This window comes from Mobula birostris, chromosome 5, assembly GCF_030028105.1.
Source record: "Mobula birostris isolate sMobBir1 chromosome 5, sMobBir1.hap1, whole genome shotgun sequence".
NCBI classification, from domain to species: Eukaryota; Metazoa; Chordata; class Chondrichthyes; order Myliobatiformes; family Myliobatidae; genus Mobula; species Mobula birostris.
Genome location: NC_092374.1, coordinates 20,252,779 through 20,276,136, shown reverse-complemented (window position 1 = coordinate 20,276,136; position 23,358 = coordinate 20,252,779). Strand labels below are relative to the sequence as shown.

Sequence of the window (23,358 nt, the reverse complement as noted above, 5' to 3'; positions counted from 1 at the left end):
GCGACCAGAACTGAGCACAGTACTCCAAGTGGGGTCTGACCAGGGTCCTAGATAGCTGTAACATTACCTCTTGGCTCCTAAAATCAATCCCATGATTGATGAAGGCCAATGCACCATAAGCCTTCTTAACCACAGAGTCAACCTGCGAAGCAGCTTTGAGTGTCCTATGGACATGGACCCCAAGATCCCTCTGATCCTCCACACTGCCAAGAGTCTTACCATTAATGCTATATTCTGCCATTTGACCTACCAAAATGAACCACCTCATGCATACCTGGGTTAAACTCCATCTGCCACTTCTCAGCCCAGTTTTGCATCCTGTCCATGTCTCGCTGTAACCTCTGACAGCCCTCCACACTATCCACAACACCCTCAACCTTTTGTGCCATCAGCAAATTTACTAACCCATCCCTCCACTTCCTCATCCAGGTTATTTATAAAAATCACAAAGAGTAGGGGTCCCAGAACAGATCCCTGAGGCACACCAGTGGTCACTGGCCTGCATACAGAAAATGACCCGTCTACAACCACTCTTTGCCTTCTGTGGGCAAGCCACTTCTGGATCCACAAAGCAAGGTTCCCTTGGATCCCATTCCCTCCTACTTTCTCAATAAGCCTTGCATGTGGTACCTTATCAAATGCCTTGCTGAAATCCCTATACACTACATCTACAGCTCTACCTTCATCAATGTGTTTAGTCACATCCTCAAAAAGTTCAATCAGGCTCGTAAGGCACGACCTGTCTTTGACAAAGCCATGCTGACTATTCCTAACATATTATGCCTCTCCATATGTTCATAAATCCTTTCAGGATCTTCTCCATCAGCTTACCAATTACTGAAGTAAGACTCACTGGTCTATCATTTCCTGGTATCTCTACCCCCTTTCTTGAATAATGGAACAACATCTACAACCCTCCAATCCTCCGGAAACTCTCCCATCCCCATTGATGATGCAAAGATCTTTGCCAGAGGATCAGCAATCTCCTCCCTCATCTCCCACAACTAAAACACTCGAAAACCTCTACAAATATACTGTGGAGAACATTCTGACTGGCTGCATCATCAGCTGGTATGGGGTGAGGGGAGGGGCTACGGCACAAGATCGAAATAAGTTGCGGAAATTTCTAAAACTAGTCAGCTCTATCAAGGGTACAAGCTTCTGTAGTGTGCAAGACATCTTCAAGGAACAGTGCCTTAGGAAAGTGGTGTTCATCATTACGGATCCCCACCACCCAGGACATGCCCATCTTCACAACTGTTACCATCGGGAAGGAGTTACAGAAGCCTGAAGCGATTCAGGAACAGCTTGTTCCCCTCTGCCATCTGATTTCTAAATGGACATTGAACCCGTGAACACTACCTCACCACTTTTTTTTTTATTTCTGTCATGTTGAACTACTTATTTTAACTAAACTATTTAATAGAAATAGATATATACTTAATATAACTGAGTTTTTTTTCCTCTATATTTATCATGTATTTCATTGTACTGCTGCCTAAAGTCAACACATTTCATGACATATGCAAGTGATATTAAACCCGATTCTGATTCCTGTTCGAATGTGTTGGTCCATGGCCTCAACTTCAGCCAAGATCAGACCATTTTCCTCGTATTCTGTTCAGATAGCCTCTAACCTGATGGCAAAAACATCGATTTCTCCTTCCAGTATTTTTTTCCTGTTTCCACTCCCCCTTTCCTCTTCTATTTTCCACTCGGGTCTCTTTTATCTCCTCTCCTCAGCTGCCTATCACCTCCCCAGTACCCCTCCTTCTTCCCTTTCTCCCAAAGTCCACTTTCCTCTCATATCAGATTCCCTCTTCTCCAGCCCTTTACCTTCCCCACCCACCTGCCTTCATCTGTCATCTTCTAGCTGACCTTCTTTCTCCTCCTCACATCTTCTTATTCAGACCTCTTCCCCCTTCCTTTCCAGTTCTGCTGAAGGGCTTCGGCCTGAAACATCGACTTTTCATTAGTTGCTGCCTCAACTGCTGAGCTCCTCCAGCATTTTGTGTGTTGCCCTGGATTTCCAGCATCTGCAGAATCTCTTGTGTTTATGCTTTTCTGCACCTTCTGTGAAGTCTCCACATTCTTTCTGTAACAAAACAGCCCAAATTGCACACAGTATCTAAAATCAAGAGCTTGATATAGCTGCAACATGACATTCCACCGTTTTTTTATTCAGTGTTCCCTGGTGGTGCAGGGAACTCCAGTGGATGGCTGAGGACAGTAGCTGCTGGCCACAGAGAGAAGCATGTTCTGCAGAGGCTGGGCTATCCCAGCACATTTTCATGGCTTTCATGAAAATTAGGATGTGGACATTTGATCCAGGAGCCTTCAAATGTCACTGAGATTCTCCACCTCACCTTCACCACAAGAATGGACTCCACTCACATGCCTCACAGTCCAGCTTGTTATGACTTCGCATCTTATTGTCTACCTGCACTGCATATCTCTGTAGCTGTTACACTTTATTCTGCATTGCTATGGGACTACTTCAATGTACTGTGCAATGAATTGATCCATACGAGGTATGCTGAGGATGTTCTACGAGTCTGTGGTGGCCAGTGCTATCATGTTTGCTGTTGTGTGCTGGGGCAGCAGGCTGAGGGTAGCAGACACCAACAGAATCAACAAACTCATTCGTAAGGCCAGTGATGTTCTGGGGATGGAACTGAACTCTGTCACGGTGGTGTCTGAAAAGAGGATGCTGTCTAAGTTGCATGCCATCTTGGTCAATGTCTCCCGTCCACTACATAATGTACTAGGTGGGCACAGGAGTACATTCAGCCAGAGACTCATTCCACCGAGATGCAACACAGAGCGTCATAGGAAGTCATTCCTGCCTGTGGCCATCAAACTTTACAACTCCTCCCTTGGAGGGTCAGACACCCTGAGCCAATAGGCTGGTCCTGGACTTATTTCATAATTTACTGGCATAATTTACATATTACTATTTAATTATTTATGGTTCTATTACTATTTATTATTTATGGTGCAACTGTAACGAAAACCAATTTCCCCCAGAATCAATAATGTATGACTATGACTAAGCTTTTCAAAATACTTAGTACATTTGACAATAATGAACCAATTCCAATTCTTTCAAGTTCTGGTAGCCCCAGTAAAGTTAATGACTATTTCACACGGAGAGATTTAAATGAGCAAATTTCTCAAAGTTTAGCACAGACAAATGGAGTGTTAAGGCCTAGTTAAACCATTAAAAACTACTTTTAAGGTAATGGGTCATTCCCCAGCATAGAAAAAAAAATTGCTTGTGCAATTTCTTGCAAAGCAATAACAAGCCAATTCCAGTTCCAATTGAATCAGACAGCGAGTCGCTCATCAATCATAACACTGCCATTCTTCTCCAAGAGGAAGCGCTGATGTTGGAAATCCAAAGCAACACACACAAGACGCTGGAGGAACTCAGCAGATCATCAGCATCTATAAAAATGAATAAACAGTCGACGTTTCGGCCCAGACCCTTCTCTGGGACTGGAAAGGAAGTGGGGAAGATGCCAGAATAAAAAGGTGGGGTGGAGGGGAAGGGAAGGAGGCGGCTACCTGGAAGGTGATAGCTGAAGCCAGATTTGGGTGGGTGGGTTGTAAAGGGCTGTAGAGGAAGGAATCTGATAGGAGGGGAGGGTGGACCGTATGAGAAAGAGAAAGAGGAAACAGCCAGGAGGAATTGATAGGCAAGTGAGAAGAGAGCGGCAAATAGAGGAGAGGAAGAGGGAGGGAATTTTTTTTACCCAAAATGAGAAATCGATATTCATGCCGTCAGGTTGGAGGCTATCCAGAAAGCATATAAGGTGTTGCTCTTCCACCCTGACTTTCTTTAGCTTGAAATCCTCCGCCATTTAATTTTTGGTTTCAAATTTCAGTCTAGGTTTTCACTTGCTGTCAATCATAATCAAATTCAGCCTGCTTCTTATTAGCTGTCAATCACAGGCCATATCCCAGCTGTCCATCACATCAACTTCGAGCCCGTTCCTTCCCTCAGCTGCCAATCACAAGCGGTCGATCAGCACTAACCCTGCCTCTTCAGAGTCCGCCAATCAGAATCCGCATCTTCAACGTTGGCCCTCCCCCATTCCAGCTTGTCAATTGATACTGCACCCGCCTCTTCCCCAAAATTGTCAACACTGACTCCGCCCCTTGGCTATCTACCAATCATAGCCTTCATCAAGTATACCCCCACTACTGGAACAGTCAATCACTCAACAGTGCGCTGCTCACTTTCCCCCGGTTGTCAATCACAGGACCCCACCTCAACATCGACTCCGCCCACTTTTGCTCGGCCGCATTGCATTTTGGTCTTGTGGGGTGCTGTCGCCATGGAGACTGCAGACGCGCGTTCAGGCTGCCGCATGGATGTGCTGTCCTTGCCTGCCCTGGGTCCCGAGGACTCCCAGTGCTGGGTTCCAGCCCCCAGGGGCAAGCACCTGATTCCCAGCTTCGGAGCCGACACAGGCGGATCCTACGAGCCACTCCCAGCCAAGGCCGGGCTGGCCCGGGAGGTCATCAAGTGGCTGCAGAGTTTGGACCTGAGCTTTTCCTTTAAGCACATCAAGCAGTGAGTCGGGGTCCGGAACTGGGGAGTCGAGTCGGGGAGGATCTGGGAGCGGGACTTTTGGAGTCTAGAACACAGGAACACGCTCTTCGGCCCATCGTGCCAGTGCTGATCATGATGCTGATTTAAAATGATCTCACTTGCCTGCACATGGTTCACATCCCTCCATTCCCGGCCTATTCTAAGTACCTCCTAAATATCATTGTGTAGATTTCTATCGTTTCTCTTGGTAGTGCGGTCAGGCACTTAATTGCCCTCTGCCATCAGATTTCTGAAGGGTCTATGAAACCATGAACACTACCTTGTTATTTTTTTGCGCACATCTAACTAATTAGATTAGATTAGATTCAACTTCACTGTCATTGTGCCGAGTACAGGTACAAAGCCAATGAAATGCAATTAGCATCTGACCAGAAGTGCAAAAGAATAGTATTATTTACAAAATAACTGCAAGTAAAAAGTAAGTGCTACAGCATACAAGTATAAAAGTACTGAGACAGTCCAATATGGGTGCAATACTGCTTAGCGCTGTGATGTGAGGTTCAGCAGGGTCACAGCCTCAGGGAAAAAGCTGTTCCTGTGCCTGCTGGTGCGGAAGCGGAGGCTCCTGTTGTGCCTACTGGATGGGAGGAGAGTAAAAAGTCCATGGTTAGGGTGAGATGTATCCTTGATAATGTTTTTCGCCCTGCCCAGGCAGTGTTTATGGTAGATATTCTCAATGGTGGGCAATTGGGTGTCAATAATCTGCTGGGCAGTTTTCACCACACACTGGAATGCTTTGTGGTCCGATACGGGACAATTGCCATGCCACACTGAGATGCAGTTGGTGAGTATGCTCACAGTGGTAAAGGTCCGTCAGCACCCTAGGACAGAGGTGAGCTTTCCTGATGCTCCGCAGGAAATAAAGGCGCTGTTGCGCCTTTTTGATCAGAATGGAGGAGTTCAGGGACCAGGTGAGATCATCGGAAACGTGGACACCAAGGAATTTGAAGCTTGATACACGCTCCTCTACTGATGTAGATGGGGATATGAGTGTGGCTCCTAGCATGCCTGAAGTCCACAATAATCTCCCTGGTCTTCTGGGTGTTAAGGGCCAGGTTGTTATCGGCACACCACGTGGCCAAACTATCTATTACAATAAAGCTATCATTATCTATCTATCTATTGTAACTAAAAGTAATTTTTATGTTTGGCATTGTACTGGCTCACAGTCTGGTGTGGGGGACCACTGCACAGGATAAAAATAAGTTGCAGAAAGTCGTAAACTCAGTCAGCTCCATCCTTTGCACTAACCTCCCGAGCATCCAGGACATCTACAATGAGAAATGCCTCAGAAAGGACCCCCATCACCCAGGATATGCTCTCTTCTCACTGCTGCCATCTGGAAGGAGGGACAGGAGCCTGAAGACACACACTCAACAATTCGGGAATAGCTTTTCCCCTTACCTTGATTCCTGAATGGACATTGAACCCATGAACACGACCTCACTAATTTTTGTTGCACTACTTACTTAAATTAACTTTTATTATTATATAACATATAGATATATAATATTTACTGTAATTCACAGGCTTAATATTATTTATTGCAATGTACTGCTGCTGCATAACAGAAAATTTCACAAGGTATTCTGGCAATATTAATTCTGAGCAACACACATAAAAGTTGCTGGTGAACGCAGCAGGCTAGGCAGCATCTCTAGGAAGAGGTACAGTCGATGTTTCGGGCCGAGACCCTTTGTCAGGACATCAACTGACTGCCGATGGGACATCAACCGTCTTGACTTCACCGCACCTTGTTCCCATTCCAACCTCACTCCTTCCGAACACTGTGCTCTCCACTCCCTCTGCACTAATCCTAACCTTACTATAAAACTCACTGATAAGGGGGGTGCTGTTGTAGTCTGGCGTACTGACCTCTACCTTGCCGAGGCACGGCGACAACTTGCGGATACTTCCTCTTATTTACCCCTCAGTTGTGACCCTACTAAGGAGCACCAGGCCATTCTCTTAGCCACATTAGTTCTGATTCTGATTCTACTGCTGCCACGAAGTAACAATTTTCACAACCTATGTCAGTGATAATAAACCCGCTTCTCTTTCTGAGCTGCAGCCTCAGAGCGCCTGACCTTGAGTGCTTTGGACTCAAGCCTCTGTGGGTCAATGAAATACTTTTCCCATAACACTTTGGCCACGGTGGATGCCCTCAGATCCTTTGTAGGGAAGCCTTGAGCATAGCTGGTGTAGTGATCGGTAATAACCAAGACATTTGCCATGTTGCTGGAATCAGGCTCTAGGGAGAAGAAATCCATAGATACTAGATCACGTGGCCCCGTACTCTGCAAATGGGGTAACGGAGCGACCCTCATTAGGCAGCGTCTTGCTCCAAATTCATTGAACGCACGACTTACAGGGGGGTCAGTCGAAGCAATCACAGACTAATCCATAGGTTTTGTCATACCCTAAATGACCCGAATCATCATGACGTGACTCCGATGCTTCTCAGGCAAAACCAACTGGGACTTCTGAGGCCTGCCTGGAAGAGACAAGCAGGAGCAGTCTCCCAGTCTCCGTCCATTTCTGGCCCTTCGTGCATATGTCGGGACAATGCATCCACATCAATGTTCCAGCTCCCCGGCCGGTACTTCAGGCTGAAATCATAAGCAGTCAATGCCGCCAACCAACGATGGCCTGTGGCATCCATTTTCGCTGAGGTCAGGATGTAAGTCAATAGATTGTTGAAAGTCCTCACCTTGAACTTGGCACCATATAGATGATCACTTAACTTATCCACCACAGCCCATTTCAATGCCAGAAACTCCAATTTCTGCGTGGAGTAGTTTCGCTCAGAGGGTGACAGATTCCTACTGACAAAAGCGACAGGTCTCGACTCTGTGCCCTGATCCTGATATGGAATGCTCCCTAAGCCCTCTTGACCTGTGTCTGTATGTAATACACAAGGTAATTCAGGGTTCACAAAAGTCAATACAGGCACTTTCGTCAGCAGCTCCTTCAGCAACTGAAAGGCCTCTTCACATTTTGCATCCCATCGTGCTCCGAAGGGCTAAGATAAATCTTACTATTTTCTCCTTTCGTACTCCTCCCATTCTTCCCCAGGGGTGGGTAACCGTATAGGAGCTGATTCAAAGATGACTCTCTTTTGAGTAGTCCTTCACGAACCTCCGGTAGTACCCATCGAATCCAAGGAATGAGCGTCGGCACCCATGTTCTTGGGCCTTGGCCAAGTGGTCACTGCCTCTATCTTTGATGGATCCATAGCTACTCCACTCTGTGAGACTATGTCTAAAGTAGTTGACAGACGTCTTGCAGAACTAGCACTTGTCCAGTGACAGTTTTAACCCTTCAGCTTTCTGGCAGCCTAACACCTTCACTAGCCTCGTCTTGTGCTCTTCCAGGGTGGACCCTAAATCAGTGAGATCATCCAGGGACACCAGTACCTCAAGCAAGTTCATATCCCCAACAATTTTGTGCTCCTGATGTGCCCTGGGGCATCTTTTCAAACTGGAGGAATCCAGGTGGAGATACGAATGCCATCTTCTCCTTTGCAGCCTTGCTCATGGGTATCTGATAATACTCACTCCTTAGGTCCAGCACACTGAACCATTTCACTTCACTCAGGCAGAGCAGCGCAGAACAGTATACCGGTCTGGGACTGTGCATCGGTTTAGTGTCTTGATAGTCAACACGCATTCGTATCTTCCAATTCTTCTTCTTCACCACTACTATAGGTGATGCATAGGGACTCCTGGACTCAGTGATAATCCCAGCTTCCGCAGATGCTGCTGAACATCCTCCACCTCTGTGGATGCTAGTCGCCAAGACCTTTCTCCGAAAGGGGTGTCCTTTGTCACTCGGATGGTGTGGCAAGTACTCTTGGAACAACCCACATCAAACTCGTCAGTAGAAACAAATATCTTCGAACTTCAACATCTTCCCTGTCAGTCTCCTTTTCCAACCTCCAGGTACCGGGGAGTCAGCAAAGTTGAATGACTTGGCTGTCATCTTTCCTGTTCTAGGAGATGGCCTCCCTCCTGCTTTTCTCACAGGAAAGCTGGACATTACAGTCACCAGAAAAAGATGTTGCATCAGCATTCACTGCCTGAGGCTGACTTCCCTCTCCAAGGTATTCCTGACAATCACTGTCATCTTGTTTCCCTGTAGAACTGACTGCCTCTGCAGTTCAGGCCTCACTAATAACCCAGCAGGTAAGTGTGACTCCTCTTCGTGGTCTTCCGGAGTATCCACCAGGAGGGCCTCAGCATCAGGCATTCCATGAAATCTGGAGTTTCCCGTCACTCTAGCTACTTCCATAGGCTGTAATATGGTGGGTTTAGATGAGGTGTACCACATAGTTCCTTGTTTGTGCTCATTATCTGGCCTAGGATGGGCTTGCACTTTCTCAAAAACAGCTCTGAACACCGGGTGAAAGGACAAGGTTTTCATGGAGATCTCCAATTCTCTCCCACTAGCCTCCTCACAATAGGAGTATTTGTTCCAACAAGAATTAAAATTTCACCCTTCTCAACTGGGTCTGGACAGACCAACAGTAATGTATCGAGGACCTCAGCTACTCCCACATCTACCTCTGAAAACTCCAGCTTCAACGACACATAACCATCATATGGGTAGTCATCAGTAGGGATACACTAGAGCCTGGCTCCACTAAGCCTCCAGGAATAGGGTTTTGCACTTTGGTGTTTTCCTTGAAACATTGATTGGAATGTGTTTCTCCACTACCCCTCCCCCCCCCCCCAGATGCCAGGACATTCCCCCACTGGGTCTCACTAAAGTTTCCCGACTTCCCCTTCTGTTTAAGTAGTCATAGTTCACTTTTCGAAGGTTTTCCTGTCCTCCCACCTGAACTGACCCCCCTCACCATAGTTGTAACAGAGAATACCAGTCACTCCCCTTTTCAAGGGACCCCTCTGCTTAGTATGTCTCACCAGTGGGTTCGGCTCCCTATTGGCTTTGTCATGCTTGGTGATAGCACACATCAGTATCAACCTGGATACCTCAGCTCTCAAATCTTTCACAAAATTCTGCAAAAGTCCCACCTGTATGGCATTAGGGGTCGCTTCAGCAACAGAGGCTACTACCGAGGATTGTGCCCTGCTGATAGAGGCCTCTCGCTCCTCCACTGCATTTTCCACCTCTCCTTCTTCTCTGATCAATGCAACAAACAGGGGTGGGGCTCGTCTTATGAGACATTTGGAGGCTTAAAGCAATCATGTCATGTGACTGTGTGCCCTTTGCCAATTGGTCCATCCTTAATTGATTCACCTGAGCCAGTTGTATGGCCCCTTTACGCTGCAAACAAAGCAGCTGTCTCTCTAAGCAGAAAACGTAGGCAGAAAGTTTCTCCCCTTTCTTCTGAAACATGCTGCTAAACCCTGTCAGAAGCTTCATGCCAAAACACTTTCTATGCTTGCATGTAGCCACAAAAGTAGCTAAGGGGTTCTCTGCCTTCCAGGACCTCATCAGTTCAGTGGCTGGACCTTTTAGGCTTAACAGTCGCTGTCTTTTCACATTATCAGAGCACTACCACTCATCCAGTATCTGCAGGGTCTGCTCTGCCAAAGTCTCATATTCCTCCTCCTCCTTGGGGGTGGGCTTCACTCTCAAGAGCATTTTCATTCTATGGTAACTTTGACTCTCTACCGGTTCACTTTGCCATTTATCCACCAGGGACATAAGGGCCGATACCAGCCCAGAATTTTCACACCTCACTGGAGGACTCATTGGACTTTCCACATCAGACCACTTCTTTCCCTCACTCCGCTTAAATGAGCGCAACTTGTCTTTAAAGTCTCCACCCTCAGCTACAGGAAACTCAGTTTCCAATTCAGCACCCTCACCTACACTCCCCCTTTCTCGGAAAGTAAGGACGGCCCAAGGCCCTGCCTCTCCTGGGACCCCAGTGGTAACAGGCAGATCCAGTCCCATCACATCTTCGCAAGTCTGAACTAAAACCACATTTCTTTGCCTGCCTTTTGGTCAAACTGTCGCTCCCTAATTTTAACTTTCCCTAATGCTTTAAAAGTACTTAAAACCCTAATCAACAATTCATCTGGGCTGCGAATATCCACCCTGCTCAGAACACAAGCATTAGTTACGGGTAATCCTTTTGAATCACAACCCAATACTTAACCCCTGCAGTGTCCGTAACCACGTATCTTAATCACTTTCCTGGACAATAGTTTAACGCAGGCTGAAACACAAAATCACTTAATCAGTTCTAACGTCAATCACACAGTGTTCAACAAATTCAATCCTGGACGATACCCCCACAATGATGTCGCTTTTTACTGGGCATCTCTGGAAATGCAGCTCACTGGACTCTGAGGCAAGGAGCCCATCTTTCTCAAACTCTGTACATCTAGGGTGTATCTGACTTTGGTCCCACCAAATCCTTGAGTTTGGGATGTCTCGCCCACCCAAACCCCAGTCTGTGTAAATGCTGTGTGATTTACTGCCCCCTGCAATCGCCTGTTGGCAAGAAATAACAGATCATACACTGTATACAATTATAAAGAAACTATATTTATGAATGTTAACAAATGAGTTATTAAAGAAATGAAAGAAGAAAACTAAAAGGGCCCGTTATAATTAAACAGTCAAATGTGCACAGGTGGAGCACAAATCTTCCAAAAGCCGTTGTTTCCAATGTACTCTCTGCACCAACTCCTAGTCACCGCTCCCTGGTAGAAGTTCCCCTTTGGTTCCATCAGATCGCACATTCCCGCCGGATTAAAACCAACAGTCCTTCTCTCTCCATCTCCTGCCAATAAAGACTTCAACCCACGCCAGTGACTGTCGGAAAAGTTGCTCCCCCAGCGTTCTCTAGAATCTTCTCCCAGTTCCTGACTGGGAGACACAAACGTTACCAAGCATCCCTTATCTTAAATGGTAACCCAAACACTGCCAGCAGAACACACTGCTTCTGCAGAGAAACCATTACATGAAATACACTGCAACATTAGAGGTTAAACTTTTACCAGGGTAATACACTTATATTACTCTTTTAAAGTGAGTGTTACCAGAAGCCATCAGAAATTTATTTTGTGCTATATTTTGTTACATAGTTATGTAACTTTCTCAGTATTTTAATGTGTATTTGATATACATAAATTTCTTCTAAATCAGTCTGATGCTGAAGACTTTATCTGCATTATCTCTTACAAACATGACATCCCACGAAGCTAATAGCAGATCTTTCCGGAATTCATTTTGAATTCAAGAAATGAATGACTGAGAAAATGGGAGAGCCGTTAACCTATTATTGAAAGCTGGAGAAAAATCCAAAAATTCATTGCTATGAAAGTGATAGTAGGTACATTTTAAAGTACATGATATGATTACACAAAAAGGAAAGTTGCAAATCTAGTAGTTTTCAAAGTTGTACTTAACAGTCTCAATAAAAGGGAGCGAATAGATAGCATGTCAACATTTTCAAAAGACTCAATAAGAAACGACATGAATTATTATACCAAAATTATGGTGTGCACTGTTATGGATAACTTGAATAGCAGTTTGGTCAAAGAGCAGAAAATAGAGTAGGAATTAATGGGTAATTTTCAATTAATTAATGGGCTGATACATAAATCAATTAGAAATCTTAAATATACACAGACTACAGTACATAAATGACTTGGTTGTAGGTACTACAGTAAGTATAATGTCTTTAAATTTATTGTTACTAAATTAGGTGGGAAAGTGAACAGTGAAGAGTCCACAGACAAATTAAATAAAGGATTGAGAAAGAGGCTGGCAGATAGAGTACAACGCATGTTGTGAAATTATTTATTTTCATCGAAAGAATAGGAAAAACAATTTGCTTTTTTCAATAATTACAAAGTATTGATACTAATACATTTTGGAAATTTTGTACACAGGAAATGCTGAACTGCTGCAGCACAGCAACTCAGTAATGGGAATATGGAAATGAAGATCTCTAAGTAGAATACAATAAATTCTCAATTTTTAGTTTATGAAACTGCAAAAATAATTTTATTTTGAGAATAAACCAGTTGTCAAATTGATAGCAAATTTGTTCCAGAATTTTCAGCCTGATACCTAACCCATTCCGAATATATTTGTTCATTATAATTCATAGGGACTTCTGTAATGGTTATCTTGTAGCTGAAATCTTCTCCTGGTACTATCCCCATGATATTGACATCACTGTCTTTAATAATGGAGTCTCATTTCCTTCCAAGCTGAAGAACTGGTCAAGACTGGAAAATGTGAGTACAGAATCCTGAGAGCTCAGCAAAGAAATTATTCCACATACTTTTCAATAATGTTGTGGGTCACCGTAATTCAGTTTTGCAAGCTTCATAATCATTACCTTACAGTGTTATCAGGTTTTACCCTGTTAAGCTATGCTGAGGTTGACATTGTCATTGGCCAATTAACCTACCTACTTTGGGATGTGGAAGGAGACCAGAGTACCTGGAGGCAACTAATGCAGTCACAGAGAGAACATACAAGCTCCACACAGACGGTCTCAGAGGCCAGATCTGTAGTGTTGTAAGACACTGACTATTTGTGCCACTGTGCTGTCCCTCAACATGATTTTAGTATGAACGTTAATGAAATGATATTTACAGGCAACTCTTAAAAGGGTTATTACACGTTCCAAGCCACATCCTTCCAGCAACTGGGGAGCGCAACTGGGGAGTGATGCTACTTAAATGAATGGATGCCACAATGAAGTGAAGGGCATAGTAAACCTGGAACAGTTAGTGAAGAGCAGTACCGCAGAAACATGCTTGTAGGACTCCTTATGCAGGGCGTTCTAGAGCTGTGGGGCTGGTAGGAGGTTGAGAGGAACGTTTCAAGAGTGCAGTTCTATGAATGTCTCTATTATAGGGAAATTTGCTCTGGAGGGAAATACTAGTGACAGCTCTGTCTGCTCCCATGGGTTGAAAGCCATTGTCTGATACAATAGATTCTACAGATGCTGGAAATCTTGAGCAACACACACAAAATGTCAGAGGAACTCAGCAGGTCAGGCAACCTTTATGGAATGGAATAAACAGTCGATTTTTCAGGCCAAGACCCTTAATCAGGATTTGATGAATGGTCCTGGTGAAAGGTCTTGGCACAAGAGGTTGGCTGTTTATTCCCCTCCACAGATGCCTGACCTGCTAAGTTCCTCCAATATTTTGTGTGTGAAGGCCATTATCTTCTGTTTTATTTATCCTATTTGGTATCAACAGCTTGGATAAAAAATGGTTTCCTGAGCAATATAATCTCTCCAGAGAAGTTGTTTCTGCTCAGCCTGCGAGAGAATCGAAGAGACTGATGCACAGGTCTTCTGCTGACCAGGAAGCTACCCAAGTTGTTGGTCAGCTGCCCTTGGGCAGTTCTGCTTCTTTCATACTGGGCTCAGTGTCATTGGATAGGATGCCAGCTAATTGATATGGCCCAGCGTAAGGCAGTACCTCCCTGTGGATTATCAGTCACACTCTACAGCGGGGATTCTCAACCTTTTTGTACCCCATGGATCCCAGGTTGGGAACCCCTGTCTAGAATGACCATAACAATTACAGAGGCCTTTGGCATTCACAAATGTTTAGAAATAATTGCATTTACAAATTAAGTTAAAATTGAAAAAAAAAACATAAAACAGTAAGAAACACACACAATTAAAAATAGTCAAGCACATTTAAGTAATGAAATAGTGATCTAATTACCATTCTCCAAAAGTCATTCCATCCCAATCATCCCAACCTACAACACTTGCATCAGTTTAATCACAAAGCTGAAAGATCTCAGCGTCATCACTTATCTGGAGCAGTGGACTACATTTGAGTCCTGAGCTTTTAAGTGATTAAGTACTTAAAATTTGGCAGATTGAGCAAATCTGCTGGCTTTTGAGTTGAGGATTTTCCACGCGATATTAGAATTTAAGCCATTTTGAAGGTAAATCCAGTAAATCCTGGAAAATCTCTCAACATGTAAGGCTGTTAGAATATATCATAAGGTCCGTTGAAATATTTAAAACTAAAAGTTATACAGTACATAATGGCATTGATAGATTTTTGAAGTGAGATTAAAATGCAAATAATGTGAGAAGTGCAGACTCTCTCAGAATAGAAAAGCAATTATAGTTAAAATGCAAATTACAGCTTTACATATAATAACAGTGTCAGATGATTATACTATATCACTCTGTTTAAAATCTGTGCTGTTTATGGAAGTCTACAATTTCATTTCAAAATTACTTTCCCTTTCAAGTTTATATTCAGGAAAAAATTGAATATTCCGAAGGAATTCATTCATGCTACAATGCATTCTAAACCAGGGGGAGCAGAATGTCTGATACAACATATATATGCTTTGCTGACAAATAGACAGTGAGTATCTGTATTCCACATTGTGTTTTGGTTTATAAAATGTTCACTTTGCAACTGACATCAATATGCATGCAAATGAATATTGCTGAAGGGATTAAGTATCACATTTCAGTGGTGGAAAAGATGAGGTTGCTAGTCCTTGCTGTCTAGATGCTGTGCAGAGAATGGACATTTGGACTGGATACCAGATGACTGCCAGAGGGTCCAGAGGAGGTGCATGAGAATGATCCCGGCAATAAAAGGGTTAATGTATGAGGAGCATTTGATGGCTCCATGCCTGTACTTATTGGAGTTTCGAAGAATGTGGGGATCTCATTGAAACCTATCTAATATTGAAAGGCCTAGATAGAGCTCACAATACTCCAAATGTGGTCTGACAAATGCCTTATAATGCATTGAAAGGGTTCCATAGTGTGAATGTGGAGAGGATGTTTCCTATAATGTGGGAGTCTAGGACTAGGGGTCACAGCCTCAGAACAGAAACATGTGCCTTCAGGACAGAGATGAGGAGGAATTTCATTAGATCAGGGGTTCCCAACCATGGTTGAACCATGTTTCAATATCATTAAGCAAGAGGTATGTGGATGTCACCCGGTTCGGATATGGCCCAAGTGCGGAGTGAGAGACACTGAAGCAGATCGATAGTTCACAGACTTTAATGCAAACAGTGTTAAAGGGAAAAGAAAATAATAAGCACTAGGCCAAACAGGGCTATTAAATATAACTCCCAAATGGAAAACATAGCCTACACTGCGACTAAAAAGAACAACTAAGAATAAATCGAATACTACTAGTCTTCAGAGTCAGTTGACTCGACAATCCAATTTGTGGAATGCAAGCAGGCAGTGAAGGGTTACTGTGTCCAAGTCTTGACAAGCACTACGACTACAAGTATGGAGTTAAATACTATCACAATGAAATAATAATTAGCTGACACGTGCATATTCACAAGCGCAATTGCTGTATCTACTGCACTGCTGAATTCGTGGTTGTGACAGGGCCGCCCTCTCTAGGTGCAGCCCCTGAGGCGCCACAGACCTGTGTCCGCTGGAAATCCCGAATGAGGGATTTGTCCAAGATGTCCTTCAGTGATGCTGGTAGATAATTGCCATGGTATGCACTGCCAATATGGAGCCAAAGACTTCCATGTAGAGACAAAAATAAGAGCTTATACAGAGATAGCTCGACCAAGTGGCTCTGTGGGATGAATCATTCTCAAAATGAGGCCCCTCCAATTGGAGCTAATCGGGCATCTGCTTCAACAATAAAATTAACACAGAATCCCTGAGCCTGTCAAAATAAACTTAAACTTAAACAGAAAGCACCAGGAAACCGCATTACAAAGAGCAAGTCACTTGAGAAAAATACAAGGAACTCTTAAACCATTAGTAACTGTTGTTAAGCAACAATTAACCAATTCAGGTGCTCAAAAAACCTCAGAGCCCAATGTTCTCTAATGCCCTGCACAGGTCTGAGGAAGTCAGTACATGACCCCCCTCCCTATAGCTGGCACCTGATGGCCCTGGAAGACCTGAAAACTCGAGATCCAGTGAAGACTCGAGAGACCTGGGGAACTTGAGAGGCAGGGAGACCTGGGGATCCAGAGAGACTGAGAGACCTGGAAACCTCAACAGACTGAGAGACCAGGGAATCCCGAGTGAGATCAAGAAACCTCAGGCGGAGCTGAGAGGGAGGCTTGGGAGTCCGAGAAGGGGAGAACATTGAAAAACCCTAGACACATTGAATAAGCCATGGAAACAATTGGAGAAATAAAAACTTTGGGAACGAAGAGAAAAGTGCTTGGGAAACCTTGAAAACATGAAACTTAAAACCTAGAGAAGGAACCTTTTCAAATCTTGCACAATTCTTTCTAGAGGCAATTAGGATATACTCTCAATTTTACAGATCAAGACAGCATAGACAGATTTCTTTCATCGCTAAGCTAGCTGGTTCTCTGTAGATCTGTTTAATTTGCTATATGAAAGTTCAGTTTTCCCAGTCTATACAATAACTTTCGTCAAGAAGTTAAAAATACTCTTGATTTACTTTACTTGTGTATATGCACTGTCTAGCCAAGGATCAGCTTTTGGAGTAGGGCTCTTCCAGAATTTACACTATTGACTTGAACGATGATTTGTTGAATCAATTGATAAGCTTGCTTGAAGTGCTCATTTGTTATACAGACCTGAGTCACGGGACCACAAAGCTGGGAACCTGGGTACTTGTGACTTGAAAAGCTTGGAATGGATACTGGAGAAACTCAATGTGGACGAGAGAAGCCCAGTAGGTAGACTCGGGTCTCTAGGAATGTAGAGGCAGGACATGCGCTGAGAATAGAAGGCACCCTCTCCTCAAGCCACCAGTGTCAAAACGTCACTGTTCAAACTCTGCTGGGTCCATTACTTGGCAAGATCCTTCTGTCATGATGGAGACAGAAACGAGAGTTTATACATAGGAATTCCAAAAGAACATTGTTGCCTCGATGAATCACTCTGACCAATGAATCTCATGGCCAAGGTCAGCTGCCTTCTCTCTCTCTGCTGGGTCTATCTTTGTGTGGTCGAGACTTGCTGTCACATGGTTCAGATATGGCCCAAGTGCGGAGCGAGAGACACTGAAGCAGGTCAATAGTTCACAGACTTTAATATGAACAGTGTTAAAGGGAAGAGAAAACAATGAACAGTAGGCCAAACAGGGCCGTTAACCAAAACTCAAATGGAAAACGTAGCCTACACCTAGGCTGAAAAGAACAAGTAAGAACAAAATGAATACTGTTAGTCTTCAGAGTCAGTTGATTCGAGAGTCCAACTTCTCAGGCAAGGTAGAATGTAAGCAGGCAGTGAAGTGTTGCTGTGTCCAAGTCTCGACAACCACTATGATGACAAGTGTGGAACTAAATACTATCACAATTAAATAATAATTAGCTGACAAGTGCATATTCACAAGCGCAATTGCCGTATCTATTGCGCTGCCGAATCCGTGGTTGTGGCAGTGGATCCCAGGTCCGAAACCCCTGCTTTAGTTAGAGGGTGGTGAATCTGTGGAATGCATTGCCACAGATAGCTGTGGAGGCCAAGTCATTAGGTATATTTAAAGTGGTGGTTAATAGGTCTTGATTAGTAAGGGCATCAAAGGTTATGGGGAGAAGACAGGAGAATGAGACTGAGAGGGATAATAAATCAGCCAAGGTAGAATGGAAGAGCACACTCAATGGGTCAAATGGCCTAATTCTGCTTCTTTGGTCTTGTGGCTCAATAGCAGCCATAAAACTAAAACAAAATAGAAATCATTATATTTGGGAAAGGAATGACACAAATTACAATTGGTAAACTAGCACGTTTTGATAGCCTTAATCTTCTAACTTAATGAAGATATACATCAGTTATAAAGTTTGCATAGATAGTACGTCTGTTTGCACTGTGCATTTTTATCACCACCCCTCATATCCTCTACAAAATAACACAAACTATCATTCATTTATGGATTGGAAACAAGCCCTTTGGCCCATTTACTTAACCATCAAGCTTTTCACAGAACTGTAAAGAAAATCTGGTACTGACCCATAGATTGTAGAGAATTTAGAATGCTAAACGGCAGGGTTTTGGAAATTTTCCTTAGCTCAAAAATTGCAGCCTTTAAATCACTGTTTCTTTAATCTGTGTCTTCTATGTACTTCTGGCAGTTGTTAAATTTGTAAATGTAATGCCTGCAGCAACTTTAAAGTTGAATTTTGGTAGTTTCTCTTTAATCATGTTGCCTGCCTTGAATGCTGTCTTGGAACACAAAGGAGTCAAACAAAAGGATGCATGCAGTTGATTCCACTTGCCCATTAAATGATTTCTGCCTTCCTATTATTTAAATAGAGGACATTAATGATTATTCCAAGAATGAAAATGAAAACATTGTGATAGTAAAAGGGCCAGTGACCGGTGTCAAGCAACTTAGCTCCATCTGCTGTAACAGCCAGGTACCACATTAATGCCAGGTGTAGATTGAAGGACCAATACGTATTCTACCTTAGTATATATCTCTTCCCACACTGTCAACTGCAAAAATGCCATTCTCTTTTCTCAGTTCCTTTGTGTCTATGCATTTGTTCCCAGGAATGAGGCTTTCCTTTCCAGGACATCAGATATGTCCTCCTTCTTCAAAGAACAAGATTTTCCTTCCTCCACTTTTGATCCTGCCCTCACCCACATCTCATCCATTTTCCAGCCATCCGTGCTCACCCCATCTTCCCGCAGCTTTAACGGGGATTGAGTTCCTCTTGTCCTCGTCTACCACTCCATGAGCCTCTGCATCCAACACATCATTCTCTGCAGCTTCCGCCATCTTCAATGGGACCCTACAACAAATTACATCTTTACCTTCCCCACTACTCCCAGCCTTCTGCAGGCATCACACCCTCTGTGATTCCCTTGTCCATTCATCCCGCCCCACTAAACTTTCTCCTGGCATTTATTCTTTGCAAGTTGTGTAAAGGCCAAAGAAAGCGTAGCATTGTTTTATAAGAATGATTCTATAGCTCATTAATATCACTTTCCCTTGCTGTAGTTTGCAACACTCTGAATTTCAGATGGATTTTTTTTTCCAAGCGTTTGAGGTGAAAATAGAGGTGATTATGTGCGAAACCATGTTAGAAATTCATTGAGTGACTAGAAATATTTCTGCCAAGAATAGTTGGGTATAAAGTTATTTTACATTGGGCCTTATTGAAAATAATTGTTGAAATTTTGATATAACCTTGTAACACACACAAAATGCTGGGGGAGCTCGAGAGGTTAGGCAGCATCTATGGAGAAGAATAAACAGTTGACGTTTCAACGCAAACAACAGGAATTCTGCAGATGCTGGAAATTCAAGCAACACACATCAAAGTTGCTGGTGAACGCAGCAGGCCAGGCAGCATCTGTAGGAAGAGGTGCAGTCGACGTTTCAGGCCCAGACCCTTCATCAGGACTAACTGAAGGAAGAGTGAGTAAGGGATTTGAAAGTTGGAGGGGGAGGGGGAGATCCAAAATGATAGGAGAAGACAGGAGGGGGAGGGATGGAGCCAAGAGCTGGACAGGTGATTGGCAAAAGGGGATACGAGAGGATCATGGGACAGGAGGTCCGGGAAGAAAGACAAGGGGGGGGGCGACCCAGAGGATGGGCAAGAGGTATATTCAGAGGGACAGAGGGAGAAAAAGGAGAGTGAGAGAAAGAATGTGTGCATAAAAATAAGTAACGGATGGGGTACGAGGGGGAGCTGGGGCCTAGCGGAAGTTAGAGAAGTCGATGTTCATGCCATCAGGTTGGAGGCTACCCAGACGGAATATAAGGTGTTGTTCCTCCAACCTGAGTGTGGCTTCATCTTTACAGTAGAGGAGGCCGTGGATAGACATGTCAGAATGGGAATGGGATGTGGAATTAAAATGTGTGGCCACTGGGAGATCCTGCTTTCTCTGGCAGGCAGAGCGTAGATGTTCAGCAAAGCGGTCTCCCAGTCTGCATCGGGTCTCGCCAATATTTAAAAGGCCACATCGGGAGCACCGGACGCAGTATATCACCCCAGTCGACTCACAGGTGAAGTGTTGCCTCACCTGGAAGGACTGTTTGGGGCCCTGAATGGTGGTAAGGGAGGAAGTGTAAGGGCATGTGTAGCACTTGTTCTGTTTACACGGATAAGTGCCAGGAGGGAGATCAGTGGGGAGGGATGGGGGGGACGAATGGACAAGGGAGTTGATGTTTTCAAGCCGATTTCATCAGCAACCCATTCCTAATCCTTTCAAAGGAGTATTGTGGTAAGATTATAAAATGTGGAAGGAAAATTTCTTGCTTCCATTCTGCCACATGAAATTAAAAATCTGTTTGAAAAGAATGAATCTATATTGTTGTTCCTTTTTGTGCCTTATGGCACATTAGGTGGCAAATTTTCCATTTAAGACCATAAGATATAGGAGCAGAAGTAGGCCATTCGGCTCATCGAGTCTGCTCCACCATTCATTCTTGGGCTGATCCAATTCTTCCAGTCATCCCCACTACCCTGCTTTCACCCCATACTCTTTGATTCCCTGGCTAATCAACAACCTATTTATCTCTGCCTTAAATGCACCCAATGACTTGATCTCCACAGCCACAAATGTCAACAAATTCCACAGATTTACCATCCTTTGACTAAAGTAACCTCTCTGCATCTCTGTTCTAAATGGATGTCCTTCAATCCTGAGGTCATACCCTCTTGTCCTAGACTCCCCTACCATGGGAAATAACTTTGCCATATCTAATCTTCAAACCGTTTAACATTCGGAATGTTTCTATGAGATCCCCCCCTCATTCTCCTGAACTCCAGGGAATACAGCCCAAGAGCTGCCAGATGTCCCTCATACAGTAACCCTTTCATTCCTGGAATCATTCTTGTGAATCTTCTCTGAACCCTCTCCAGTGTCAGTATATCCTTTCTAAAATAAGGAGCCCAAAACTGCACACAATACTCCAAGTGTGGTATCACAAGTGCCTTATAGAGCCTCAACATCATATCCCTGCTCAAATATTCTATACCTTGAGAAATGAAGAAGGCATTTGCCTTCTTCACCACTGACTCAACCTGGAGGTTAACCTTTAGGGCATCCTGCACAAGGACTCCCAAGTCCCTTTGCATCTCTGCATTTTGAATTCTCTCCCCATCGGAATAATAGTCTGCCCGTTTATTTCTTCCATCAAAGTGCATGACCATACACTTTCCAACATTGTATTTCATTTGCCACTTCTTTGCCCATTCCTCTAAACTATCAAAATCTCTCTGCAAGCTCTCTGTTTCCTCAACACCACCCGCTCCTCCATCTATCTTTGTACCATCAGCAAATTTAGCCACAAATCCATTAATCCCATGATCCAAGTCATTGACGTACATCGTAAAAAGCAGCGGTCCCAACATTGAGCCCTGTGGAAATCCACTGGTAAACGGCAGCCAGCCAGAATGGGATCCCTTTATTCCCACTCTCTGTTTTCTGCCAATCAGCCAATGTTCCATCCATGCCAGTAACTTCCCTGTAATTCCATGGGCTCTTATCTTGCTAAGCAGCTTCATGTGCGGCACCTTGTCAAAGGCCTTCTGAAAATCCAAGTACACCACATCCACTACATCTCCTTTATCTACCCTGTTTGTAACTTCCTCAGAAAATTACAGTAGGTTAGTCAGGCAGGATTTTCCTTTCAGGGAACCATGCTGGCATTGGCCCATCTTGTCATGTGCCTCCAGGTATTCTGTAATCTCATCCCTAACAATCGATTCCAACAACTTCCCAACCACTGATGTCAGGCTAACCGGTCTATAGTTTCCTTTCTGCTGTCTCCCACCCTTCTTAAATAGCAGAGTAACATTTGCAATTTTCCAGTCGTACGGTACAATGCCAGAATCTATAGTTTCTTGAAAGATCATTGTTAATGCCTCTGCAATCTCTCTAGCTACTTCCTTCAGAACCCAAGGGTGCATTCCATCAGGTCCAGGAGATTTATTCACCCCCAGACCATTAAGCTTTCTCAGCACCTTCTCAGTTGTAATTTTCACTGCACATACTTCACTTCTCTGACGCTTTTGAATGTCCGTTATACTGCAAATGTCTTCCAGTGGGAAGACTGTTGCAAATTACACATTCTGCCATCTCTGCGTCTCTCATTACAATATCTCCAATGTCATTTTCTATTGGTTCTATATCTATCCTCAACTCTCTTTTACCCTTTATATACTTAAAAAAGCTTCTAGTATCTTCTTTAGGAAGAGGTGCAGTTGACGTTTCAGGCCGAGACCCTTTGTCGAAGGGTCTCGGCCTGAAACGTCAACTGCACCTCTTCCTAGAGATGCTGCCTGGCCTGCTGCGTTCACCAGCAACTTTTATGTGTGTTGCTTGAAATTCCAGCATCTGCAGAATTCCTGTTGTTTAGTATCTTCTTTGATATTAGTCGCCAGCTTCATTTCATAATTCATCTTTTCCTTCCTAATGACCTTCTTAGTTTCCTTCTGCAAGTTTTTAAAAGCTTCTGAATTCTCTATCTTCACACTAGCTTTGGCTTCCTTGTGCTTTCACTTTGGCTCTGACTTCACTTGCCAGCTACGGTAGTGTCTTTCTTCCATTCTTATTTATAATATACCTGTCTTGCACTTCCCTCATTTTTGGCAGAAACTCCAGCCATTACTGCTCTGCTGGTTTTATTCTGCAGCATTTCAACGGTTTTTACGAGGCCGAGTTGCTAGTTTGACGCTAAACCCAGCACAGAAGGAGCCAGCTGGATCCAAACTAGGGACCATTTACCTCAAAGTCCGATGCTGATGCCACTACACCACTGGCCAGTACAATGCATTTATGTCTTTAATGGAAATATTATTCAGAAATCTTTCAGTCTACATGATGTCTCCAGAAA

General features: G+C 43.9%; 1 protein-coding gene across 3 annotated transcripts in view; it reads left to right on the top strand.

Annotated features, from left to right (window-relative positions):
• Positions 1-4,339: 4,339 nt before the first annotated feature.
• The window catches only part of spata4 (spermatogenesis associated 4), an 87,634-nt gene continuing 68,615 nt past the window's right edge, over positions 4,340-23,358 (top strand). For 2 of the 3 annotated variants that reach the window (XM_072257676.1, XM_072257675.1), the window contains exons 1-3: positions 4,340-4,579; positions 12,711-12,840; positions 14,840-14,958. In XM_072257676.1, coding sequence (XP_072113777.1) covers positions 4,341-4,579; positions 12,711-12,840; positions 14,840-14,958 — 488 coding nt within the window. In that variant the 5' untranslated portion in view covers position 4,340. The remainder of the gene's footprint in view (positions 4,580-12,710; positions 12,841-14,839; positions 14,959-23,358) is intronic. The other variant, XM_072257677.1, reaches the window with a different exon arrangement.